Source organism: Zootoca vivipara, chromosome 1, assembly GCF_963506605.1.
Source record: "Zootoca vivipara chromosome 1, rZooViv1.1, whole genome shotgun sequence".
NCBI lineage: Eukaryota > Metazoa > Chordata > Lepidosauria > Squamata > Lacertidae > Zootoca > Zootoca vivipara.
In genome coordinates, this window is record NC_083276.1 from 112,092,860 (window position 1) to 112,120,652 (window position 27,793).

Consider the following 27,793-nt stretch of genomic DNA (forward strand, 5'->3'; position numbering starts at 1 on the left):
GAATCTAAAGCTCTCTTGGGGTCACAGGACTGGTTTTGTGGTTCTTTGAATCTTGGCATATGTTGCAGGTGAAGAGTATGGCTGGCATAGTTTATAGATCTAATTGGACAAAAATTCCTGAAAAACTTCATTTCAAGTAGTCTGAGATGGGGTATAATATTTTCATCAGCCCCCTATCTGAAGGCATGTAATGACTAGCATCAGTTAGTAACATTAATTCAGGAAAGGTATAAGTAAACACTGTTTAAAGTTGAATTAGTTACCAGTCCTGCTTTTTGACTACAGAAAACATTAAAAGCATAAAACATTAAAAACTGCTGTAAAAGGCTGGGTGGTTTGATAGCTTTGGTGAAATAAATACTTGTTCAAACAAACTTCATTTTTTATACTTTCCTGTATAAATATTCTACTATAATATATAAGGATATAGCCATAAGATTGAGTAATGCATTAAAGTGTGTACATTTTAATGTGGTTAAGCTACTGTCTTATGCTCTATAATGCTCAGTGTGGTCTTTCAGTGTCTTTTCCTTGATTTTGTTCCCGTTCTTATTTATGTCTACCCAGTACGATGTCGTATGATGTTATCCAATTGCAGGATGTGTGTGTATGAGTGCAATATAAGTAATATATACCGTATATCAAGGGAGAGTTATTTACCTAGATGCATATGAAAGAAGGTGACTGTGGAAAGGCCTTTAATCATATTAGACTTTTTATGTGTTCATGAGTTGGAGAACCATACAGACCCTCCTGAATTTCGGTCTGCAATATTTACCTTTCATTTTTCTCAAAAGGTAAACTTTTATCAAGATTCTGTTGCTGATGCCACCCTCTTTTAATATTTTGATTATTCTATGGTATCAAAGTAGTTGAACTGGTCATGCATTTCTTCTTTACATAGACCCAGACATGAGCAATGACAACATTTCCAGTACAAGATACACTGAAGTCTAATTGGCTCTACATATTGTTTAAACATAGGTTATGCTGAACATTCTTTTACATGCAAAATATGTAAATTTTATTTTACATAAATATGCTGCCTGCAGGCTCCATTAGACTTCAGTCTATTTTGTACTGGAAATGTTCTTATTGCTTTTTGACTTTGATATAAGATGTCTATGTAAAGACAAAGTAGAAATGGATGGCTGCACTGACCTAGATATGTACACAAAAAACTAGAGTGGGCAGGATTTTTCATTTTTACAGTAGCCAGAAGTCTTGAAATGCCAACCTTCAATTTCATAGTTCTGTTGATTGTGAGAACCAGCTTTTTTATGAAACAGGGAACGCTTTCCATTTTTGTGATCCATATCTGTATCATGAAAATTGAATTTGGGTAAAATATTTTTTCCTCTATTAATGTCAAATGGAAGAATGTAATTTTAAAGTGTGGTATTTGTCAGTGAAAATCCCTGTGTAACTTTGTGGAAGACATTGTCTATCTAGTTTATGCTCACAACTGTGTGGCTCTTTGTACATTTGAAGGGCATGAAATTATTATTTTTTAAATTACGGTAATATAGGAAGTTGAAAGAAGATGTTCTAATTCTTCACTAGTCTTTTGTGTAACTTTATTCTTTCCTTTTTTACTGATTAGTTTGTATTCTGCAGGAATAACACATTTGAGCACTGGTGAAAAATACTGTGTGAAAATCTACTTTTACAACTACTGAATATCCTTGTATTCATAGTCTCTCTTCCATTTCCTCACCAGTGTCTAACACGCTATCCTCTTGCTTCTTTTTCATCTTTGTTTCTTTTGTTGCTTGTGTTTTAATGTATATTGTGTTATATGGGACTGCTTAAAGAACCGTGACTGTATTTTATGTTTGTATCTATATTTTATTTTGCATGCTTAACGTGGCTTTGCCTGGATATTCTTTTTGGTAAGTTCTGAATTTAAAGCGTATTGTTTTCTCCGTAGTAAAATCTGTAAACTCTGCTGTCACCTCTTTTCCCACCTCAAGAAATCTGTCCTTATTTTTTTTCATGCTGATTTGTGCTCATAAATGGTTTTGCTTTGGCTAATTTACTCGTATAACCAATACCTTTTTAACACTCTCTAATCTCTAGTGCTTGTAGTTAATAATTTTGGTACTAATGTGTACTAATTAGCTGGTAGTTGGCACTTATTAGAAGAAGCGTTTAGTTGCAGAATGTGGGCACCATCACTTTCTAACATGCTTGGAAGGATTGCATATAGCCCAAAGGTGTATCCTTGCTTCTAGCTTCTGCCCCGTGGCTCATGTGGATAGGGAGGTATGCATGTGCAGCAGTGTGCTGCCAGTTCCTGGAATGGGAAGCTAGTTTATTTGCTACTTGCCCATCTAGCCCTCCCTCTCCAGGTCAGAGTCTGGCTTGGACAGAGGTCAGGAAGGGGAAACAGTGCACTGGCTTCCTGTTTTCTTGACAATTGCCAGCAGAATGGTAGATGCTTGCATCAGTGGGGGGGAGAGTGACTTATTGAGCTTATGGCAGGAGGAATTGTGCCGCATAGTTTGTTCATATATTAACCATGAACCATGAACCTATTGGAGAAATGCAGTAAACGTTTGATCACTGTAAAAAATTGTGTACCTGCTTCTTGCAAGTATGATTCCTTGGCTTTATTATAATTATGCATTTGTTTTCAAGAACTGTTTGGTTTATATGTGTGTATGTTTGATTTGTAGCAACAGCTTGCTCAGCTGCAGAAAGAGAAATCAGAGATTCTGAAGAATCTGGCTTTATATTACTTCACGTTTGTTGATGTTATGGAATTTAAGGTAAGGCACCTGAAGTACAGTTCAGCTGCTCTTGCAGGCCTTGATAGAATTTCACAACCATCGAGTACAGATTAAATAATTTATTATGAATTGCTTTTTTAAAGTGCTTTCTGTGTTAAGTAATGGATAATGTGCACCTTTCTTTATAAAAGAAATGTTTTTTTTAAAAAAAAACTTATTGCTGTTATTCGCTGAGGGTGTTTTTTTTTCCAAATTCGGGAAAAAATGTCCAGTAATGATTTCAGTAAACAATCAGATTTTTCCTTTCTTTTTTTTGTTTTCAAGGACCATGTCTGTGAATTGCTGAACACTATTGATGTTTGCCAAGTCTTCTTTGATATTGTAAGTCCCTGAAAGTTTTTTGAAATTCAATTGAACTGCAATTCTTAATACATTTACTAGGAAGCGAGCGCAAGTGAACACATTGGGAAATTACTTCCAAGTAAGCATGCATAGGATTACACTGCACAGCTGAGATAAAAATGACCTGAGTCCTAAATAGTTTAGGCCTTTATACATGAATATAAATACTAAGAATTGTGCCTGGACATGGATTGGGAGTTGAAGTGGCTGTTTAAACATTGGTCTTGACCTATTCCTCTAATTGCAGTAAAGGTGGAAAATAGTCAAATGATGCTGAAGCTCACTTCCAATGTATTAGTTATGACTGAGAGTCACTGCTTTCTAACATAATTCTTGAAAATATCTGAAAAGGCCATTCAGCCTGGAGTCCTCTAAGAGTGAGTCCATTGAGTTGTGCTAACCTATTACACATTTTAGTGTTTAGAATGTGCTACAGTAAATACAGTAAATAAAGATAATATATTTAAGATGCTTCTATATGTTTAATAGGTGCTAAGAGATCATGTTAAGTTGTGTGAGACTTCAAATACATATGAAATGTATGAAGGATTAGAATTTGAAAATGATATGAGTAATCTGTTACAATACAAAACTTTTTTTGTATTTCATTTCTAGACTGTAAATTTTGATTTAACAAAGAACTACCTAGATTTAATCATAACCTACACAACACTAATGATATTGCTGTCTCGGATTGAAGAGCGGAAGGCCATCATAGGGTTGTACAACTATGCTCATGAGATGACACATGGAGCGAGGTAAAAATGCATTGCACACTGAATGTCTTTTTGTGGGGATTGGGGGCATGCTATACAATGCATTTTCCTTAATCTCGTTTGTTGCTTACTTTAGTGATAGGGAATACCCACGTCTTGGCCAGATGATTGTGGATTATGAGAACCCTTTGAAGAAGATGATGGAGGAATTTGTACCACATAGTAAAGTATGTACAGTATAAGCTTTTTTCCTCTTTCTGACCATTCGTCTGTCTGTCTCTCCCCACTTTTTTCTGAAAATAAATGTGTGTATAAAAATAAAATTTTTCTAAAAAATAGAAAATTGAGGATAAGCAGTTTTAAATAAAATTGTCAAGCTTTCCCTTCTTTCTGTGTGCATTTAAAAGAATTAAATTTAGCACTATAATGGAAAAGTCTTCAGGATATTCCCATATAGGGTACTTTTTACAACCCAAACCCATGACAGTTTGTGAGGTTAATGGCAATTCTGAAGATGTCTACTTAGAAGAGGAAAGTTCCATTGAATCCATTGGGGCTTATTCCCAGGGAAGTGAGCATAGGATTGCAGAAATCCTAAGTGTGGGAATAAGGTACCAGCACACCGAACCACCTCTTCAGACACAAGTGTGGGCCTAAAAAGGTCAAGTTGGGGGTGGGCATGCACAATCCCTGCTGGACTGTTTCCCTGCACACTGATACTACTTCAAACCTTCCCATATTTAGAGAGAAGGTCTGAAGGGGGATTCTAAGCACGTTCAGGTGAATGCAGTTAGAATTCCCCTTCAGACCCTCTTAAAATTAGAACACCTGAAGAGGGGATCGTGCCTATAAACTTCCCACTTTTAGCCCATGTACATTCTCCACAAAATCCTGAGGTCTGTTATCTTCACTTCTTTCTGGTGTTGCTCCTTTCTGTCCTACTCTGCCGTGGCTATCCCCATCCTTGTAAAAAAAAGCAGAGTAGGAAATAAATATGCAGTGCCCATGACAGTTTGAAGCAAGCTTCGAGTCTTTGAGAAGTGATCAATTTGGTTCTTCATTTACATATATTTAGCTAAAGGAGGCTTTACTGTCTGGTAGAGACATTGGTTCAGCTTAGAAATTGAACTGTAGGGATAACATGCTTATAACCAAATTCTCTAATATCAACCTAGTTATTTAAGAACTTACAATTTGCACTTTAAAATAATAATTTAAATTTTAAAATCCTTTGGCAAAGGTTGCAAGTATGTGAGGCAAGGAAAAAATATATCAAGCCCCAGCATTTGTCTCATACAGCGTTGGATAGACGTTCAAGTTCTGTTTTGAATTTTTTAAAATACATGACCATTAGATGCTTGAGAGTACTGTAATAATGGAATAGATTAGAAAAACGTTAAATTGTATTTATTGTACTTAATTGCTAATCGTTCAAAACAATATGCTTGTATTTACTGTGTTCTAGGCTCTTTCAGATGCCCTAATCTCACTCCAGATGGTCTATCCTCGACGAAACCTCTCAGCTGACCAATGGAGAAACGCACAACTCTTGAGCCTCATCAGTGCTCCCAGCACAATGCTTAATCCTGCACAGTCAGACACAGTACGATACTTTACATTGATTCAATTCTGTGGAACTTAGTTTGTGAGGTTTGCTTTTGAAAATTCCCAGCTGAGGTTATTCTCTCTCTCTCTCTCTCTCTCTCTCTCTCTCTCTCTCTCTCTCTCTCTCTCTCTCGGTTAGACTCCCCCCAAAGGAACAAGTGTGCATTTTGGGGGTACTTCTAGATCTACTGTTACTCAAGGCACAAGTGACTTCAATGGCATACAATGCCTTCCATCAGCATCAGCTGGTGACCCAGATATGACCCTAACTTTTGCTGTTTGCACTCTAGTAACCTTTAGATTAATTACTGCCATGTATTATATCTGGGGCAGCTGATGAAGATGGTTTAGAAACTGCAGCTAGCACAGAATTTGGTAGCCAGATTTCTGACTCTGATCTGAGTGTCTAGCACTAATTCTGTCACAACTGTGCCAGTTACCAATTATTTTCCAAACTCAATTCAGAGTTATGTTTTTGATATATAAAACCTTATGCAGCTCAGGACCCCAATACCTCAGGGGTCACCTCTGCTCATATGAACCTACCTGAAGACTGCATTCACCATCGGAGACCCTTCTCCATGTGCCTTCTCTGAGGGACGTGTGGAAGGTGACAGGACAAGAAGTGGAGTCATAAGTCATCATGGATATGGACAACTTTGTCCTCAAAGTGTCTTGCAGATGTTTTGCAGCATTATACCAAAGGTTATGTTGCATCTGCCCCCGGGCCAGATTTCCAAAGCTCTGCTGAATGACACAGAAGATGCAGAAGAATAGTTTCTTCGCCACAGAGTAGGCCCAATAATAGTCTCTTGCTAGTGTTTGAATAACCTTCCCATGAGTTTTACTCTACTTGTCCTCCAGCTGTCTTCCCACTGCCACAAAGCCAGAGTAACAAGTGGATCTCAGATAATTTAAGATCATTTCGATCTGTGTACAGTGGTACCTCTACTTACGAATTTAATGCGTTCCAAACACACATTTGTAAGTAGAAAAAAATTGAAAGTCAAATCCCCTAGGAATGCATTGGGAGAAAAAATTCGTAAGTAGAAAAAATCCTATCTAAAAATTTGTAAGTAGAAAAAATCCTATCTAAACCATATCCAAGATGGCGGACGGAGCTCCATTCGTAAGTAGAGTTATTCATAAGTAGAGTTATTCGTAAGTAGAGGTACCACTGTACCTCATTAGGCTGCTAGGTCATAGCATAGATTGTCCATTTGTTCCTGGAACCAAAAAGATGTACCATAAGCTCCTAGAGTTAGAACTGTGCCCAGCATATGGACCATGTCTTTTCAGGGTGTGCTCACACAAAGGATCAGGAAGAGTTGGTTTAGAGCAAACGTGGAGAAGCCCTGAAAGTGTACTTTAAACCCTTTTGTACCCCTGAAGCAGCCCTTCCCTAAATAAATGATTTCACTTAGAGAGCTGTTATTATTTCATCAGCTTTGTTTAAAGTATTGTACCCAGAGCTCATGTATTAACTAGATTGCAATGTTTCATTTTCTGATGACAGCTTGTTTTTACAAACAGATGCCATGCGAATACCTGTCTCTGGATGCAATGGAGAAGTGGATCATATGTAAGTTTGATGTTCTACTGAAGTGCTTCCTGTTTCTTTACAGCTGTTTTCATGTATAATGGAGCCATGAGATCACTTCAGATGTAACAGTGCCCACCTCTTAGCCATGGTTAAGGGAGCAGGAGCATTCATTCTGTCTCCCAAGGCCCAGTCTTCATATGTGCAAAATGCACTCGTAGCTTAAACCATTGCTAACCAACATAATTGTAACCAAGGTTTGTTCTTAATCAGGATTCTTTAACAATTTTCAAACCCAGTTTAAAAACAAACTGTGCTTAGCAATAACCATGGCTAGCATTGGGGTTGATTTAGCTATTACCTTAGTGAAGACACTGGGCAGCAGTGTGCAGGGAGCTCATATATGGGAGCAAGGCTGAGGCTATTCTGATCTCATCATCCCAATAATAAAAGGCAATGTTACAATTGCGTAAGCTCTAAGTTCTGAGGTGTTGGAATTTTGTAAGCATGTTCCAGAGCTAAGCACTTCTAATTCCATCGGCATCAACAGGGAAGTAATAGGACTTTAAACTGCTTAACTTTGGCTGGATTGTGTCCTATGGGTGAGATCAAACATCACATCAGCGGATGCAATGGACTTGCCCCTTCTCTTTTCCCACCCTTCAAATATGTTCTGACAGGTTCTCCTAAATCTCCAGAGGAGTTTTAGAAGGGTGGGAGCAGGAGCTGAAAGGTGGAGGAGAGAAAGACTGCTTTGCATGTGATAAAGTTATTTGGGCAAGTTGACACCATTGGCTGTTTTGTTATTTGGCCAGTTCAAGAGTACTTACACATGCTGTAGAATTTCATTTTGCAGCATGAATAAATGCAGAAGATGATGTGCTAGAAAAAAGATAAACTATTTATGGGCACAAACATTGTTTTGCTATCGTATCCAGCAGCGCGGGACCTGAGCCTCTCTTTCAAAAATTGCTTCCCACGTTGATGTTCCAAATTTATAATCACGTTTATCAGCATTTCTTTATACCGTGCATTTTCTATATTAAGCCTTTATTCCTAAACTGATTATTGTGAGCTGTGGACTTACGTTAGGATAATTGGACAGCATCGAAACATTTCCACTGGCACAAGCAGTTTTGGCCACACAATGGAGCTTCCTTTACTCATACATCCCTCATGTGTCCCCTTCCTAATATGTTCTGGGTTCCCCCACCCTCCACTCTTTGGAGCAGATTCAGATAGTGGGAAAGGAGAGGGAAGGGAAATTCCGCTGCACAACCAAAAGCTCTTGTCCTGATGGGACTGTTTAGCCGACTACAGCCCATTGACTGCTGGATGACAAGTAGGTTGAGGATTTACCTGTTGGTTGCAGTAAAATAAATCTATGGGGAGTACCACACATGTGACACATGCAATCTCACTTGCATGCAGAAGCTCCTTTCTGTCTCCTGCCAGTCACCTTGTTGAGCTAGATGGACCAATGGTTTAACTCATTATAAGCTTCCTGTGTGCCTATAAAATGGTGGTTCCCAACCCCCGGACCCCTTGAAAATAGCCGAGGATCTTAGTGGAGCACTTAATGTTTTTTCAGCTTGTTGTAGCAATTGTAATGCACTGTGCTAGATGTTGTATGATTTTTTAATTGTGTTTTTAGTGCTGGTTATTTTTTCTTACATTAGATTTTATTGCATTCCATGCAATTGTAGTACAGGGGAATCCCCACTTACATGGGGGTTCCATTTTGTGCCAGCCGTGTGCATCACCAGGATGTGCATAAGTGAGGATTACCCCGTTTCACTTCTGGCCCTGTTCCACCCCCTTTTTTGCACCGTTTTTGGCATGTGTGTCAGCGAGAGCACACATGCTGATTGCATTCAAGTGGGGAGACACCTATACAGTTAAATGCAATATAATAAATAGGACAAAGAATTAAAATACCATTAAAAATCAGAATGAATATTTAATACAATGGATGTGTCATCTCCTATCTTCAACTACAAATCCACTGAATGCTGTAGACCACCTTAATGAAGCTTATGGACCACTGGTGGTACAGACAACAGTGTGAATTTGTCACCATGAGTTCTCCATAATGCTGATTTCTCTTTCTCTTTTCAAAGTTGGGTTTATTTTGTGCCATGGAGTCCTGAACAGTGATACAACTGCTTTGACCCTTTGGAAGCTTGCTCTTCAAAGCAGTTCTTGCTTGGCTCTGTTTCGGGATGAAGTTTTCCATATTCACAAAGCTGCAGAAGACTTGTTTGTAAACATAAGAGGGTACGGTTTTTGAAATATATATATAGATTAGATTTTATTGCATTCGCTATATATATGCATATAGTGGCAAATGAGAGATAGATGAACAAGAGAAATCTTGTGGAATTCAGTGATATCTAGGGTTGAGATTGAGAGCAGCAGCATTTTGCATATGCTCCCCCTCCTTTTACTTTCTCCCTTCACATAAAATACCCCACTTTTCTTTACCCAGGTTCTTCATTGTGCTTGAATTGGGTTTTTCTCCACCTAATTCTTGGAGCTGCTTTAAATTTAAACCTTGCTTTTGTTTGCATGCCTTTCAACTTTGTTCAAAAATGGAAGCCTAGCTCCACGTTCACTTATTCATAAGTCTGAGATGGCATTTGATCTAAATACAGGGCCTTAACTGACCCATTGGGAAGTCTTTTTCCAGGAACTGGTTAGTTAAAGGAAAGTTGCTCTTTCTGATGCAATTGCAGAGAGATGGGAAGTCTTTATCACCAATATGTTTATACATTTTATTTATACTTGCAGCTATAACAAACGTATTAACGACATAAGAGAGTGCAAGGAAGCTGCTGTATCACATGCGTAAGTGTACTGTAAAATATGTTTTTATACTAATTACATGTTTCAGTATTTAGCCAAATTATACAACTGTATCAGCAATGCTGAAAGATAGTTGCTTAAAACTCCCTCATGGCAAACAGAAGAATCTCCTGCTTGTTTTGGGGAGAGAGTTGCCAGTTTCTCTTTCCTCATCTGCTTCTCCTACATACTTGGAAGGTCCATCTCTCTGTAGCTGGTTTTGCTTCCTGTTCACCAGCTGGATCTTTCAATCCAAGCCTATATTTTATACGATGAATTCCACTCTGTGTTCCCTTACATTGGGAATGGAGAACTTCAGGGCCAGGGGCCAAATGTGTCTCTCCAGACCCCTATCTGGCCCTCTGGACTCTCCAGGTCACACACCCACCCTCACAGGCCACATCCCTTGCAGTTCTGCTTTTCACTCTTCTTGCCTGACTGGAACATGTCCTTGAACTCTGGTAATGCTGCTTGGATGGAGGGCAGAGTGGTTGCTGTGTGTAGCCTCCTGTACAATGGTAAAATTTCATATTAAGTACTCTGCCTGCTTTGACCTCTGGCCCATTCAACCCTGGGTTGAAAATCATTTCCCACCTTTGCCTTACATAGAGTTGTAGAGCTGGAAGGGACCCCAAGGATCATCAAGTCCAACCCCCTGTAGTGCAGGAATATACAGTTGTCCCATACAGGGATTGAACCTGCAACCTTGGTGTTATCAGCACCACCTTCTAACCAACTGAGCTATCCAGGCATGGTTGGTCTGATCTTGGATATTATTATTTAGTACACGGGTAGCAAATATGTGACCATCCAGGTACTACTGGACTACAACTCCCATTATCCATGACTGTGGGTCATGCTGACTGGGGCTGCTAAGAGCTAGAGTCCTGAAAAATCTGGAGAGCCACAGGCTTCCCACCTCTTGTCTCAGGCCAGCTTGCTGTATACATTACATAAAAGTCAGAGGCAATGTTCCAGTCAATATAAAAAACTGTCAAAATCAGAATTTACGTAACTGTTTTCTTTAAATCTTTATTTCCACTGGTAACATGAAAATGTAATGGCCTCAAAAAATGTATTAAAACTTGATCTCAAGGAGCGATGTTTCTAAACACCATTTTTAATTGAGAATGGACTGCCATGGACCTAAGCACAACTTGAAATGATTTGTGAAGTATGGTATATTGGTGATTAATTGCAGTATTTGTATTCTGAAAACAGTGGTTCAATGCACAGAGAAAGGCGCAAATTTTTACGGTCTGCACTGAAAGAACTAGCTACTGTCCTGTCAGATCAGCCTGGACTGTTGGGTCCCAAGGTAAGTAAGCTTAGTAAATAGGAGGGAAATTATTTACTGGCACAATCTACAGAGTTCATTCCATTTGCTGTACATTCACATGATGTCTGCAAGGGGAAACATTTTAATGTTTGTTTGGTTTTTTCCAGGCACTTTTCGTCTTTATGGCATTATCGTTTGCCCGTGATGAAATTATTTGGCTTCTACGACATGCAGATAACATGCCAAAGAAGAGTGCGGATGATTTCATAGATAAGTACGTTTCATATCTGATATATTTTAAAATTCAGATTTCTTGCATGATATGGAACCCGCTGTTGCCAAAGCACTTTGGTATAGTGTACTACTACTTGTTTTTCTTCTTCTTCTGGCACATTGTGGTCTTGATTGCATTGATATATGGAGGCTCTTTCCTTCACTTGGTTGATCACTGTTTTTCCAGATATGTTAAAATAATGTTTCCCTTCACTGCTGTGGGGTGTGAAAACAAAATTTCATTTGTAAGTGTAATGAATGCAAAGCCATTTAGTTCAGAATAATGTGCTGGAATTCATATAGCAAAGGTCTCGTGTCTATCTAGCCACGTCCCCATACTCAGCTCATTTAAGCAGTCAGCATGCATTGGGCAGAGTAGTGGTGAAAAATGCCACATTGGCCTTAGTCCAAAGAGCTTATGTAGAAGCTTCCCTAAAAAGATTTCAAACATTTTCATTGATTCTTCACACACCAGCTGCTACAGTGTAGGCCTGCCTTGAACTGACATTAAAAGTGCAATCCTATACATATCTACTTAAAAGTAAGCCCCATTTAATTCAGTGGTATTTACTTTCAGAAATGTGTGTGCAGGCTAAGTCTTAAAAGCAGCTTATCATTCCTGTGTGTTTGTGTGTGCAGATCACAAACAAAAGCTGCGCTGAGTGTGCAACAGTTAGTTGCATAACTCTCTAGATTGTAACCATTTCCAAAGGGATAACTTTTAGTCTGTTTCAGCAAAAGCAGCAGTCTTGCGACTCCCCAAACTACATCCAATAATTGGGGAATAGTTTCCTGGTGTAAATATGAAGCCCTATATAGCAAGTTGTACATTCACTTTTTCTAAAAACAATTAAAATTGTCCAGTAGCACCTTGGAGACCAACTAAGTTTGTTCTGGGTATAAGCTTTCGTGTGCATGCAAACTTCTTCAGATACTTACCTGAATCTAGATTCACTTTTTCTGTCTTTGCAAATTGTTTCTGTATTGAAACTTCACTATTATATATAAACAAATAGTTGAATGCCTTTTTCCCAACCGGCATTCACATGCTTAAAGTACCATTAGCTGATTTACGTTTACAAAATGTAGAAAATCCTGATATCACAACAAAATAAACGAGTAGTGGCAGGCCTTTAATAGTTGTCCAAGCTTGGTCTGCTAAGATACCGTAATACCTTCAAGATCAGTTTGGCGACAGTACTCCAGGATCCTGGAGGAGTGTTGCCTTCTCTTGTGGCTGTTCAGCACCCAGCAATCTGCTCCCCAAAACAACACATGCGCTTTTAATGATTGTCAGTTCTAGAGGATCAATAGGAACATTTGTCCCATAGGTTGTTTTCTAAAGTGTTTCTTTTGAACTTCAAAGCATGTTGTGACCCAGCCCTTAACATTTTCTGCAAGTAGCTTCCCACTGGGGTTGAAAACAAGAGTGGTGATGTCAGCAAAACCATCCCTCTTTGTTTTCTTAATTCCACTGCTTTGCCCCCCCCCCCCAATATATCTTTTAATAGCTGTTTTCTTTAATTATGTGGGCTCGCTCGGGCAAAGCTAGAGAGCTTTTTCAGTAATAAAGTGAATGTGTTTATTTACTTAATTATGGCCTTCCACATGTAGTTTCCCTGCTAGTGTTCTCTCTATCTCACTGAAAATTTGGATATACTTAAGTAGCAAATAACCATGATTTAAGGACCAATAAATAGCCTGAAAATGAGAGAATTTCACACCACTTGACATTTTTCACACATGCTTACATTAGTCAATATTCTTTGTTTCTCTTTCGTTCCTAAGGCACATAGCAGAGCTGATTTTCTACATGGAAGAGCTCAGGGCACATGTACGAAAATATGGCCCAGTTATGCAAAGATACTATGTGCAGTACCTATCGGGCTTTGATGCGGTTGTCTTAAATGAACTTGTGCAGGTAAGTGGTGAGGATATTGCTATAAAAAAGGTTGCAAGTACTGAATTAAGTACTGACTTGTTGATTTTCATCCTGAGTGAAGAAAAGCTAAGAAGTTAAAATACCCTTTAAATTGCCCTGTAAGGTGTGAACTTCTATTAGGCAACCCGAAGACTAAAACAGGATATACAGGTTCCATAGAACCTACATATTTTGTACAGACACCAGTCAATCACAGATACATAGTTACTATCAATTACTGAAAAATGACTATTTTACTTTTCCATTGCCCTCTAGATGGAGCTCAGATTTTATACTACACAACACATCCGTGTAGATGTTCAAAATTTAAACTGTAGCTAGTAATCCTCCTGTCCAGGGATAAAGCTGCTTGTATTGGGGAGGAAATAATCTTTTTGTTAATTTCCAATAGCATGTAGTTAAGATGACATTGTAATGAGGGAAGGCTGTTTGAAAATAAAATGGAGTCAATCAGCAACCAGTGTCTCTTCTCTGCAGTTCTCAGTCCCTTTAATTGTGTACGTTATAGCATTTGTTTATTACATCTGAATGGGCGGGGGAGCTCTTTAAAATGATCTTGCTTTCACAAATAAATATTCAGGCTCCTATTATACAGCGCTCATAACTTTCATTATTTTGGACTACTGCTAAAAATGTGCTAAATTCTTGATTCCCTATATTGAGGAACAAATTACAAGCATCATAGACTTGGTGGATTAAGTGACATTAGGTGGATTAAGTGACATTGGCACCCGTGAAATAATACTAACCCCACTTCGCAACCCTATGTTAAAAAACCAGTTTCCATACTTTAACTGCCCATGTGGAAGTCTGAAAGTTTGTGGGCTGATTTTGAGGTGGTAAGAAAGCAGGCTTTCTGTATACAGCTGCCCTTCTTCTCATGTACTTCACACTCAGTCCTCTCTCATACATAAACTATGTGCATCTTAGTCCTACATGTGCTCTACTCACTATTTATCCCGCTACTTTTTAAATTTATGTCCTCATATTTATATCCCACATTGCTTTCATTGTGGAGCCTGTCTGGGAGATAAGGCCCAGACCTACTTAAGTGGTGGCCTCATGTGCCTTCATACCATAACCTGGGATCTCATACACAGACTAGCACCAGGCTGAGGTCCCGATGGAGCTGCACAGATGTTTCCTGCCAGCCACATACCTGTTGATGTGTTCTCCACTTTATTGTGATGCAGTGATAATTGTGTAGCTGGCAAAATAACTGCTATAACACAGTAGCGTCCTGGTTTCTGATTTTTAGAATCTTTCGGTATGCCCTGAAGATGAGTCCATCATTATGTCCTCTTTTGTAAACACCATGACCTCCTTAAGTGTGAAGCAAGGTAAGTTATGTATATGTAAGCCATGAACTTAAACTATGTCTGCCATAGCAGAATTGGAAATAGTATAGTGGGTAACATGAGGTCCTGCAGATTTTGTTGGGCTGACTCCCAGCACCTCCCAACAGCATGGGAAATAGCAGGGAAGGTGGAACTTACAGTCCAACTTAGAGAGTACTAATTCCTGTACATATTGCAGATAGATACGTAACATTCAGATCCTCTGTGCATTTCTGCATCTAGAGGACACTGCCATGTTCATGAGAGGAGCATGCACGTCTTATGAATTGCTGCCTTCTGATGATGACCTTTGGAAACCCTACATTTGCTATCCATTGGCTTGTGAAAAACTAAGGTTGCAATCCTATATATACTTGGATTGGAGTTAATCCCATTAAGTTCAGATTGGACTGGACTGTAAGGCGTTTATACTTTTGAGACCGTAATCCTACACATGCTTACCTAGGAAGTAAATTATACTAAAAAGTGTGGGTCTTTCTTCTGAGTAAATACGCATAAGACTGCTCTGTAAATAAGATACACACGCCAACTCTCCCCACCCCTCCATTTTTTGTTGACTTTAAATATGTGTATTAAGTGGGTGAAACATTTGTCCAAATGATTTTTTCATATTTTATTTTTCCACATGATGCAGTTGAAGATGGGGAGGTATTTGACTTCAGAGGAATGAGGCTCGATTGGTTTAGATTACAGGTAAGAATTACTTCTGTGCACTCTCCAAAGCAATATTGCTTTACCTGTGTTAAAGAGTAAATCAGTTTTAAATCAAAGTGATTTAAAATAATTGATTTAAATATTTGAGTTCACATTTTGAAATTCATGTATTTCCCGAACTGGCATTCAGGAATGGAAAGGTTCACAGTATGACCAGGGTATTTTTCATAAACAAACAAACAAAACAGCTAAAAGGAGGATAAAGCCAAGATTGTGGTGGAGAAAAATATGTAAGCTGACTAGTTTTGAGTAAATTCAGTAGTAGACTACCACTGCTTTTGCTACTGCCCATAATATGAATGATGCAAAAGGCAGGCATTGTGAAAAGGAGATAAAATTTTCAAAAAACCTGTGCTGCTTTTACTTTTTAAAGTAGAATGGCACATGAAATACATGAAGTAGCATATATCAATGTACATGAAGTAGCATATGTCAATGTACAAATTTAATCTGAATTGAAAACTCTTTCATAGGACGTTTCAGCAGACGTTTTCATACACACCCCCATTGTTCAAAGCAGGAGCACAGAATTACATCAAACAGTTTCAGGAAGCGTGAAATAGAGTGATAAGGATAGAAGAGAAGTCTGTAATAACAAAGCTGTACGGCCAAATCAGAGTTGAGAAGGTTATGTCCTGTTCTTCAACACTTTATTACACATACTCAAAGAGAACCTTTGTAGAAAGGTCACATTGTCAGACACTAAGCCAGTCATTTTTCTTAGAAGTTGTTTTGGAGATAATGTAAAAGGCCTGGTTTTCCTCAGTTGTTCAAAGAAGTTGTAAAGGAAAACAGAGTTGGAAGAACATGCATTCCTTTTTATGCAATGCTGGATTTAGGTTTTAAAAAAACAAACCCAAAAAACCCACCTTCCAAAAATAAGACAATACGGTATATGCTTAAAGCTCTGTTTTTTTGAAATTGGGCCCAGTAAATCTTTGGCTACAAACTAAAAGGGATTTTTGAACAACCAGCCCTTTTCAAGTAACATCTGCAGCAGTAGCAAAATAGTATGTCATTACTATGCCCTGATATTGTTTTGATCCTAGTAGGGTGCACTATGAAAATATTTATCTTTTCTTCAACAAATATTATAAGCAGGTTTTGTCTATAAATATGAATTTGACTCTTAATTATAAGTAAAGCAACTGAAAAATAAGGCTTGCTTAGTGAATCCTCATATAACCTCTTTTGTGGATCTGTACATTTTTTAAAGTCCCAGTTTCAAGAACGAGCAAACCCTCAGCATGTTCCAAAAGTAGATATGGAGGAGTAAGGCAGCTTAGTGGGTTATATTTTAAATTTGACTTGCCCCAAGCAAGCTACATTGCTGTGTGTGTGTGTGTGTGTGTGTGTGTGTGTGTGTGTAGATTTTGCTCATTAAAAAACAACAACTAATGCTTGGATTCAAATGAAGGCAGATTTTTAGATGAGAATTAGAACCTGGATAATGTGAATTGTTAACTTTTTTATGTGCCCACAGGCCTATACTAGTGTATCTAAGGCTTCACTTGGCCTCGCAGACCACAGAGAACTTGGAAAGATGATGAACACAATCATTTTCCACACAAAAATGGTAGATTCCTTGGTGGAGATGTTGGTGGAAACATCTGATCTTTCTATATTTTGGTATGTTTTTAAAGTTCATTCTAAAGCTTTCTCGTGGTTGTGATTTTTGTTTTGTTTTGCTCTTGGGGAAGAGCCAGTGTGCAGTCAGCTGGAAACTGTCTTGAATTTCTCGGGTCTCCTTCTGCAGCAGCAGCAAGATAACATATTTTGTACAAAGGAAAATTACAAATACCTACCGGTATCTCTAGGATTTCTGTGAAGAGAAGGTGCAAATTATGAAGTGCCATGAATGTTTAAAATGCAGTGGCAGTAAGCTTTATGAACTCAATTGGGATTTCTGAGTAGATGTGTTTAGGATTGCCTGGTTAGTAAGTTCTACATGCTGTAGAGGGTGAAAGTGAGTAACCCTAACCTATGCTGGGTTTTACTAATCCTTTTGAAAATTTTAGAAGCAGCTTATACTACCCCTAAGTGTAACGGGGGTAGCATAATCCAATGCTTTGCACCCCCCATTAATTTCACCGCCCCCCATCAAGGCATTGATTTTGCTATGCTACAGTACATGTAGGGGGAGGATTTAATAATACATTCTTTCCCCCTGCTTTCAGTTCCCTTAGTAATGTAAAGGGCCATGAGTGCAACTCTTTTATTATTAGGATCTGTTACAAGTGCATGTACTGTAATTGCTCGTTCAATGATCTTGTGGACATGGGAGAAAATTGCTGGCATTTGACATTTTTCATGTGCTTAGTTGCATCTGTTAAATGGTTTATTATTATTATTGTTGTTGTTGTTGTTGTTATTATTAGTAGTAATTATTTTGTCTCAGTGGAATGAAAACTTAACTTGTGTTTCTGAACAGTTTCTATAGCCGTGCTTTTGAGAAGATGTTTCAGCAGTGTTTGGAACTGCCCTCTCAGTCCAGATACTCCATTGCATTCCCACTGCTTTGCACTCACTTTATGAGCTGCACCCACGAGCTGTGCCCAGAAGAGGTAAAGAACCCATAATCTTCTCTTTGATATTGGTTTTCACAAGAAGAGAGTAAGGTAGAGAAACATAAGTAAATTGGGGACATGGGATAGAGAAGTGTGGCAAGTAAGTTGAAATTTACAGCTACAAAAACTTGTTTCTTAACTCTGGTTTTTTAGGGAGGCACATTTGATTAAGTGGACATTTTAAGAATACACAAGTTGTATACATAATGAACAGTATGCAGTGCTCCCGTTCTGCTAGTGCAAGGGATGTGCAGATACAGAAGTGAAATTTTCCCTCCTCATCTTTCCCCTGCAGCCCCCTGTGCACCTTCAAAATCAGCTCCAGAAGGACCCTCCAGAAAAAGGGGGGCACAGGGGGAGGAGAAGAAACGGAAGTACTGTGGTGCCAGCACAGCTCTACTAGAGCAGCTTTGGATACATTTGTGTTTTTTTAAAGCAAGCTTTTTGGATCTTCAGCAAATAGATTTAGATAACTTCTGGTTGTGAGACTTGATTTATTGCTGTTCCATTGGTTCATTGTTTAAATGAACTTACCGTAATGCAAGCATGTTTCACTGATAATGATTTTTTAAAAATGTTTTTAAGCACTATGGCAACACTGGAAAAACAAGGTTTCTGTTTTTATCTTGATAGAGACATCACATTGGGGACCGTAGCCTTTCCCTTTGTAACATGTTCCTGGATGAAATGGCTAAGCAGGCTCGTAACCTTATCACAGATATTTGCACTGAGCAATGTACTCTAAGTGACCAGGTAAGAATTTAATTTTAGTCCCGTTACCCTGCTGTGGCAGTGCTTCTGTCTGAGTCACTGAAATAATGCACATTCTTTGTTTGGTTCCTGCTTCCATTTCCCTCCCCTTTTCTATTTTCCTTGGGTTTATTTTTAGATTGCAAGCCCCTTGGTGTAGGGCCATCACATAAATGTGCCATCTCCTTTGTTCTTAATACAGTCAGTATATGATAATGTTTTTCATAAGGTTCTAATAAAAGTTATGTTCATAATATTTGTAATAGAAGGCTGTTCTTCTTCTGTTCTTAAGTTTAACTAGAAAGAATAGTAACTACATTGAAATCACTTGAATTGGTATCGAGTAGTTTGCAAGTATTCAGTATACTGGAAACAAAATGAGCAGTTTAAAATCGAAATGCGAAGTTTGATCTATTGAATGGTGGTTGGGTTTTGTGAACTGCAGCTCTATTTTGAAACTAACTGCATTTTTTTTTAAAGTTGCTGCCAAAGCATTGTGCCAAAACCATCAGTCAAGCAGTGAATAAAAAGTCAAAAAAACAGACGGGTAAGAAAGGAGAACCAGAAAGAGAAAAACCAGGAGTAGAAAGCATGAGAAAAAACAGGCTGGTTGTGACCAAGTGAGTCTTTTTCATCCTTATCTTCTCTTTTGAATGTTGCTTAACAGGCAGTCTAACCGTATGTCTTGAACCCATTCACTGGCATTTTGTAGATTTTTTTTTTTTTAAAAAAGTGCTCTTGTGGGTCGTATCCAGTTGATGTCATCTGCTGACAAGAAGGCATCAGGCAGTGGAACAATAAGAGAGGAGGTTTCCATCAATGGCTTCCTCCGAATCATCTGCTGCAGACTGGGAATTCCTGGAAAATATATCCCTCCCAATTTCACGGAGTGGTACCTTCTATCAGTAGAGAAACACCAATTGGATGCCATCCTATGTGTTTATATAAAAAATATGTCATGATCCTGCAAAACAAACTTATCTTTATGAACAGTAATCTTTTTCTGCATTCCCATTCAGCGTCCTAAAAAAATAATGGGTGAGGTATTATATATCCTTACCCATCTTTAATGTTTTTTGGGTTGAGGTGGAAGGGGGCTGTAATAGTAATGACTTTGCTTTTGTGGCTTACATGTTTGTGTGCATATTTTTTGTTTTGTCTTTTGCAGTCTAGACAAACTGCACACGGCACTTTCTGAGCTCTGCTTCTCAATCAATTACGTTCCAAACATGATTGTGTGGGAACACACCTTTACCCCAAGGGAATACTTAACATCACACCTGGAAATCCGTTTTACCAAGTAAGTGGTACCAACTTGCACATTTGATACTTAGTTGTCTTGAGTACTTTTAAGAATACTTTAACCTGCTTTTCATCATATAATCCCATTAACAAAAAATTCCCCCACTGGTAGAGGTGGTGGAACAGTGTATCCCTAAAGTCAGTTAAAAACTTCCATGAAGTCACCCAGAGCTCCCCATTGCAGCTGCAAACTTAAAATGAATGTCTGGGCAAAGTTATATATTGTACTAATATCAAACTCCACAGTCTCTGTGTGTTGTCTGATAGTTATCAAACACACAACAAAAGGTTTATTCTGGCACTTCCTTTGTACCATGGCAGATGCTTTTTTAGTGTTCCTCCTCCCACAGTGTCAAGATCATATGAGGGACTACCATGTTATGGCCTAGGGCTTGTGATGTTGCTCAAATGGTGTGGGAGCAGATTCCATACTGCAAAGGTAGCTTTGTGCGATTCAAGTCTTTAAAAAGCAATTGTGAACTAAAGAGTCTTCAGTGCTGGATTCCCCAAAAACAGACCATTCTGCCATTAAAAATATGGTTAGTTTAGTAACCCATATAAACATATTTTTACTATTTATATCAGTGACTATTTCTCAGTGTGGGTGGGTTGGTTGCTGCCGTGCCATTTTTATTTTTGTTATGTGACAGTTTCTGATACAAATCTCTGAAAGCATGCTTGTGTTAGGGGCAAGCTTGTAAAAATAACTAGCAATGTTCTTTCAGCATTGAGTCTTATTTGCTAGAGCTTAATAAAAGCATTCATTTTAAAAAATTTATTCTCGTCCAATATAACCAAATAATTAATCTTGAGCTGACATTACCCTTCTTTTTCTTTTGCTCCAACTTCCAGCCAGCCTAGTGGTTGCCCATACATAACAGTTTCTACCTGCTAGTTTCAAAATCCCCAAAATTTAAGGAATCAATCCTATTTTATGTGCATGCATGAATCAAATTATGTACATGCAAAGTTGGTGAGTGGAAGATGAAAGATTCATATCCTGCTAGTATGTGGGAGCTTTTAGTATATTGGCATTGCCATTATCTGATTTAATAAGCAAATAGTAGACTTGCATCTCAAGGAAGAAGAGGAACAGATAGGAAACAAGAATTTTAAAATTTCTCATAGCTGTAACTCTTAGGACTAAATTTGTACAATTTTTAAACAGCAAATCTGACTTTTATACAAGGGTCAAATAGATAGCAGTAGTTCAATATAGGATTTCTGAATTTCCCTCCATACATCTTTCTGTACTATGGCTGTGGGGAGTAGCTTTCTTCAGCTCCAGTTTGCAGCTTTCTAACACCCAGCTGCAGTGTGCTTTCACTCTATGTTGGCAATATTCAGCAAAGTCAGAGTAGACAACAGATAATGTCAGAAAAGTACAGGTGCCTTTTGGTGCAAATTTATCCCAAATGGTCAGTTAACACTACATGCCAGGTCTGAAGAGTGATGGCTCACCTTGATATTAGGCAGGACATAGCGCTCATGGTTCACTTCAGTAGCATGCTAATAACTTAATTTCTTTTCAAAGGTCAATTGTTGGTATGACTATGTATAATCAAGCAACACAAGAGATCGCAAAACCTTCTGAGCTGTTAACAAGTGTGAGAGCCTATATGACAGTACTCCAATCAATAGAAAATTATGTACAGATTGACATCACAAGAGTGTTTAATAACGTCCTCCTTCAACAAACCCAGCACTTAGATAGTCATGGGGAGCCAACCATTACCAGTCTATACACAAATTGGTAAGAATCTGATATTTCATTCTGTACCCCTTTTGCTTTGTGAGATAAAAGTTTTCATGTGAAGAAGAAGAAAATCTGGGAGGAGGAGAGTGCCAATGTGAAAGTGAGGCAAATTGCAGCTTTTAATCTGAGCTGTGCCCCGCTTCCCTATGTAACTTGTAATTGAGATAATGTAGAAGAAAAACTGAATTGCATGCCACTTGAACAATAGATGCCAATAAGTAATAGCGTTTAGCTTTCTATTGCATACTAAAAGCAAACTACACTTTTATTTAAACTGAAGTTGCTGACTATTCAAGGGAAACATCATTGAGGACTCTGCAGTTCTTAATACATGTGTGTTGATGTGGCTTTACGTGGACTTTCAAGATCATCTCTCTGTGACAAATTCAGTGTCAATGCAGCTTTCATCAAAGTTAAGGTGGTAAATGAAATTAATGGTCAGGAATGTTTGTAGTCTACTGTGAAAATAGATCATTGTTTCTTTCATGAAGGTATCTGGAAACCTTGCTCAGGCAAGTCAGTAATGGCCACATAGCCTATTTCCCAGCGATGAAAGCATTTGTGAACTTGCCTACTGAAAACGAACTGACATTTAATGCAGAAGAATATTCAGACATATCAGGTGAGTTTTCCCAAGGCTCAGGATGGGTGGAAAAGCCAAGTCTCGTTTTTATACCAAACTTTGGAGACAGTAAGCAGCACTACAAGTCCCCCTTGATGCTTCTGACCCTCACTAATATCTAGGGAGAACTAAGGCTCTTATCAGGCCTCTTGACCTCTGGTGGTACAGGCTAAGCTAGTTAAGACGGAGGGTTTTCATTTTTATTTTCACCTATTTAATATTCATACTGTACTGCAATACATAGCTATATTACAGTTGTTGCATCCTGAGCATTTGAAATAGGATGCTGGAAATTTAAAATGTGTGAATGCCCTTATAGAATGAATTAATAAAATATAGTGTGTTCATTAAATTAAGACAATATAATTGGTTTGCAGCAGAATAAATGCTTTTTCTTCCTCAGAAATGAGAGCCCTGTCAGAACTCCTTGGTCCATATGGCATGAAGTTCTTGAGTGAAAGCCTTATGTGGCACATTTCCTCACAGGTTGCTGAACTCAAGGTAACTTCCATTGCTTCTCTTTGGTCATTGCTTTTATAATTAAAAGCAGAAGTTGCTTTATAGCAAGAATACATGGCCTGAATCCAAAGAACTACTTTAGACTAGTCCAAGCATTTGCTCATCAGAGTTTTGACCCTTTTCCTTTGAATGAGGAACACTCATTGACATACTACAAGCAGGCGTTTCAATTCTCCTCACACACAAAAGTCTTTTGTCATGATATGCCATTGGTTGGAGTGACATTTTAAGCAATATATAAACACTCTACACAGAAATAGTGGGGGAGATCTTTGGATCTGCTCATATGCATTTTATTTACTTGTGTTCCTGTATGCTGCTTCTCCAGAAGAAATTACCTTGGTTTGGGGGTCTCTGAATTAGCTTATGGTTTAGCTTCTACTAACAGAAAGCATCAGGAAATGGGGAAGGGTCTCTAGCTTAGGTCAGCAGGGATAGTAAACATGTGCTCCTTGACCTAATTTTATGTGGTATGGGGAGTCCAGCGAAAAGGATAGGGAGTTGGGGGAAGGATAGGGGAAGAAGCCAAAACAAATGGAGTGAGTAGGGAGAGGAATGCACTTGGCAAGTGATTAATTCAGGTGTTCAGCCACAGCAAGCTGTCCATGCTCCATGAGCTGTTGGACAAAAAGGGTGAGATACAGAGAAGAGGGTAGTAGAATGGGGGGGGTAGAGAAAGAAGGGGTAGCCCACCCTTCACCAGCTTGCAGCTCTTGAAAGGGGAAAAGGTGCATCACCACCACTTTGCAAGGATGATAAACTGCTGAGTAAAAGCTGAAGAATTCACAGCATTGGCTCCTTCCATTAGCTTGCTCCCCTGCAAGGCAAAGGATTCTGTGGCTCTTCTCCCTGGTGACATTTGCCTTTATGCTTCTCAGCTGCTAACTCCAGCGTACAACAAATCAAATGTCAGCGAGCAGGTTGGAGGCACAAAGTCTGTGCCCAAACTCGACTGGAGGAAGAGAAATCCCTTTGGGATGGGCCAGTTTGGAAAAACCCCTAAGTGCTGCATTGAGCTCTGGGGCTTTCAGTTGTCTGTCCTTAGTTTACAGTGAATAAGTGTAAACTCATTGGGGGTGGAGGGAGAGAAGGTTTTAATCATAGAGTTGAGACATTAGGAGATTGGTCTAGACCAGTCACAGAAAGTGTGTGCCCCTTCTTTATCTTGTGAGAGATAATCATCCACATGAAAACATACGGAAGGGAAATCCTAAAACGGAACAAAGAATGGCAAATCATATGCAAATTGTGTCTCACCCCCAATGTAGTTTTCATTACACATTGTGCAAAAGACATTCAAACTGTAGCAGCCCCATTATTCTACAGCAGCCCTGCTCAAGTTTAATGAGACAACTGGAGCAATAAGTGCTTTGTGGAACAGAAGAGAGCCTTTATTATCACACTCTATGCTTTTTGTTTGGTGCATAAGCTGGGCCTTACCTACTATAACTAGTCAGATAATGGGAACATCTGGATTTCATGAGCTCTGCTTCCGGCTTGCCACGCTGAAATGTCCTAAAGCACCCGCTTGTTACTATACTCAGATCTATGCCTGACCTGAGATCTTGCTTCGTCTTAGAAACTTGTGGTAGAGAACGTTGAAGTGCTAACGCAAATGAGGACCAGTTTTGATAAACCAGATCAGATGGCAGCACTCTTCAAAAGATTGTCGTGTAAGTAACTAGCAAGTAGTGTCGTTTTAGCTTATGCTCCTAACTGGGAATCTGCATATAGCTTGAAGCACTGGAATTGGTGGGGGAGCATCTGCTACTGCCCCCAAAAGTGCATGCTGTCTTTTGTATGAACGTCTCCATTTTAAGGCTGTAATGTACATACATGACACAAACATACAGATGCATGTGACGTATACATCCCCACTCGTGTATGCATATATATATGTCGGTAGCCACATTAGTAGCCTTTTTCATCTATTCATGCCTTATAATGTGCAGGCTGCCTCAGAAAACCTTTTAATTTTGGAAAGATAACCTAAATGTTTTAAAACTGATACTTTGCCTACTGAGGAGCTCCTTTCTGCTGGTCGCCACGTTCTCCCAGATTCTCATAATGCTCAGCCAGCAAGAAGTGAATTGGTGGATGAACAAATTATTCAATAGCTGTTGGAGCACTTTTGTAAAGGAATTAAAATTGCCTTTTGGTGCCACGTGAGAAACATTATTGTGAGTCTGGTGTGCCCTTGGTACTTAATGATGCTCCCCCCCCCCATATGATGAGTAATGTGCCAAAAAAGTTCCTGATTAGTTGCGTTTCGTCTAGAGTGGTCACTTTGATTTGCTGTTTATATTAGTCTGTCTGTGGCAGATGCCATGACTGGGTGATGCTGTGACTCATGTAGAGACACACACAGAGAGAGAGAGACTGAAACTGGTGGAGAGGCGACTATGCATGGCCTCAATCTCCCACAGACATCAAACAGGGAGAGGCAGGGAGAAAGCATTCTTGTTCCTGGCATTTTCTTTTTTTCCCCCCAGCTGTTGATAGTGTTTTGAAGAGGATGACCATTATCGGTGTTATCTTATCTTTCCGGTCATTGGCACAAGAAGCTCTTAGAGATGTAAGTACTGCATTTGGCATTATAACTTTTGTGTTAAACGTTTAAGCACAAGCAAGCCTAAGAATAGATAAGTAAAAGTAAAAAGTGATTAAATCACTAAATACTAGCACATTCCAGGGCATTTAAGATTCTGTACCTGTGGGGTAGGTGAAGTAGAAGATCGTCCCCATTACATACTCCATTCTCAGATCTATCAAAACCACAGAAAGCGATTTTTGGAACAGATGTTGGCAGCGCTACAGATACAGAACCCCAAAGTGAAAATATGTTGCCTATTATCTGACTGCAACCCACTTGTCCCATATAAAACAGCTTTATTTGCAAAAGCTGCTAAAAGTATTCGTGCTAGCCACATAAAAGGCAATGCTGTAGATTGTACAGGGGATTCATTAATTTAATTTATTGTAAATGGTTGCTTGCTTCTGGATCTTTCTTAATTAGGTTTTATTGGATTTGCTGGTTTTGTAAATGTATTTGTAATGGCTTTTAGTAAAATACAATAAATGATCAATTGATTGAATAAAACACAGCTTGCTTATGCTGTGGTGAAAGGATTGCAACACTAAATACGAATAATCAAATCTTAATTTAAATTAAGTATGTTGCATACATATGCGGAAAGAATCAAACCTTTACCATTTCACTTTTTCTTTTTCTTTTAAATAAAGGAAATTGATGTACGACTGTTTTAGACCCAAAGCAATACAGTATTCAAAACTTTGGTTAGCCAGTGTTTTCTACTCCTGCTGCAATATTCTGGCATGGTGCTTCCAGGACTCTTAATGCATAAACTGAGGGGAGAGGGTAGAATAAATGCAACAAAGTCATAACATGCCACCTTAGGAGATACAGTAGCCAAAGTAACAATTTTGTTGCATGCTTCTTTGTCTTAGGTCTTATCATATCACATTCCTTTCCTTGTAAGTTCAATTGAAGACTTTAAGGATCACATTCCAAGAGAGACGGATATGAAGGTAATAGCTTGTGAGAATAATGGGTTTGTTTTTTAATGGGTTTAGTTTTCTAAAAATGTATATTATGCCAAAAGCAGGAATGTATAGACAGATGTAGCACTTGTATATATTTTTGTAAACCTCATTAAAATGAAATTAATTCAGCTTCGTACTTCTGTGGTTAGTTATGGTTCCAGTATTTCTGTTTTGCAAACTGCTGGGAGTCACTGGTTTATACTAAGAGCAAGTCATAAAATAAAAAGGACACAGCATTTCAGAGGGAGTAATTCAAAAAGTGTTTCTAACAATTTAGTTTTTGAGTTGATCCGCATCCATTCTCCTAATGGATTATGAAACCCTTTTTGCACTTTAGGCCTCAGAACCTAGTCTTGGCAGACACGGTATGGCAGCATTAATTTTAATGCATTATATGCTTTGGCTTAACAAAGTTTTCTGTTTGTGCAGTTTGGGAGCTTGTTGGAATCTTAAAAAGTTGCTGTTGAATATGGTTTCGGAGAGTATACAAGTTTTTGGCAGAGGGGCGTATGAGAGAGATGACAGCCAGCTAGCAGAAGTGGTGCTAATGGAGCTTTTCACTATAGACTAGGTGTATTGCTGCCACCAAAGGTGCTTCTGTTCTTCCATGGTTCCATTCTCCTGTGTAATTTAATGTGAATACTGAACAGATTTTACAATGTCTGCTCTGACAAATTCCACAAAATTATTCTGGCTTTTTTCACTCTGCAGTACCTTTCTGTCTCTCAGGTTGCAATGAATGTATATGAGCTCTCATCAGCTGCGGGACTGCCTTGTGAGATAGATCCTGCGCTGGTTGTAGCACTTTCTTCTCAAAAATCAGGTATGTTGCTGTATAACGTTTTTGGATATTGGCTGTGTTTGCATGTAATGCTAAGCCATGATATCGTTCTAAATGGAGAGGCCTGAAGGATATCAAAGAAACTATACTTGCGCACATTGAGTACCAAATATGCATGTTTTCTCCAGAACACTTGGATCACTTCACATAATCCCCTCTTTTGGGCGGTCTGGATCCCCAGCAAGGTGAAAGTGTGGGATTCTGCCTATCTGCCGTTAACCAAAGGGTAACAGCGGGGATAGCCGAGTTTTTGGTAGCAGTCCTCCAAGGAGCAGGTTAACAAGGAAAACCACAGTTTCTACACACACACACACACACACACACACACACACACACACACACACACACACACACAAAATATCAATCTATGTAGCCAACTGCTGCCTTTTTAATATATATTTCAAGTCTCTTATATGTTATTTTCTCTTTTATGGTTTTATTTATAAAATGCCTAATAAAGGTTTGAT

The 27,793-nt window shown here is 38.7% G+C and overlaps 1 protein-coding gene across 4 annotated transcripts in view; it reads left to right on the forward strand.

Annotated features, from left to right (window-relative positions):
* The window catches only part of NCKAP1 (NCK associated protein 1), a 44,903-nt gene that overhangs the window by 12,936 nt on the left and 4,174 nt on the right, over window positions 1-27,793 (forward strand). The window contains exons 3-27 of one of the 4 annotated variants that reach the window (XM_035133562.2): window positions 2,679-2,771; window positions 3,057-3,113; window positions 3,750-3,892; window positions 3,987-4,077; window positions 5,316-5,453; window positions 6,989-7,037; window positions 9,116-9,272; window positions 9,786-9,842; window positions 11,061-11,157; window positions 11,286-11,392; window positions 13,180-13,312; window positions 14,592-14,673; window positions 15,326-15,384; window positions 16,889-17,034; window positions 17,837-17,969; window positions 18,606-18,725; window positions 19,203-19,342; window positions 19,891-20,022; window positions 21,559-21,777; window positions 22,272-22,402; window positions 22,806-22,903; window positions 24,501-24,594; window positions 25,414-25,496; window positions 26,390-26,470; window positions 27,197-27,308. In XM_035133562.2, the coding sequence (XP_034989453.2) occupies window positions 2,679-2,771; window positions 3,057-3,113; window positions 3,750-3,892; window positions 3,987-4,077; window positions 5,316-5,453; window positions 6,989-7,037; window positions 9,116-9,272; window positions 9,786-9,842; window positions 11,061-11,157; window positions 11,286-11,392; window positions 13,180-13,312; window positions 14,592-14,673; window positions 15,326-15,384; window positions 16,889-17,034; window positions 17,837-17,969; window positions 18,606-18,725; window positions 19,203-19,342; window positions 19,891-20,022; window positions 21,559-21,777; window positions 22,272-22,402; window positions 22,806-22,903; window positions 24,501-24,594; window positions 25,414-25,496; window positions 26,390-26,470; window positions 27,197-27,308 (2,752 nt within the window). The remainder of the gene's footprint in view (window positions 1-2,678; window positions 2,772-3,056; window positions 3,114-3,749; window positions 3,893-3,986; window positions 4,078-5,315; window positions 5,454-6,988; window positions 7,038-9,115; window positions 9,273-9,785; window positions 9,843-11,060; window positions 11,158-11,285; window positions 11,393-13,179; window positions 13,313-14,591; window positions 14,674-15,325; window positions 15,385-16,888; window positions 17,035-17,836; window positions 17,970-18,605; window positions 18,726-19,202; window positions 19,343-19,890; window positions 20,023-21,558; window positions 21,778-22,271; window positions 22,403-22,805; window positions 22,904-24,500; window positions 24,595-25,413; window positions 25,497-26,389; window positions 26,471-27,196; window positions 27,309-27,793) is intronic. The other 3 variants (XM_035133580.2, XM_035133571.2, XM_035133589.2) reach the window with 3 other exon arrangements.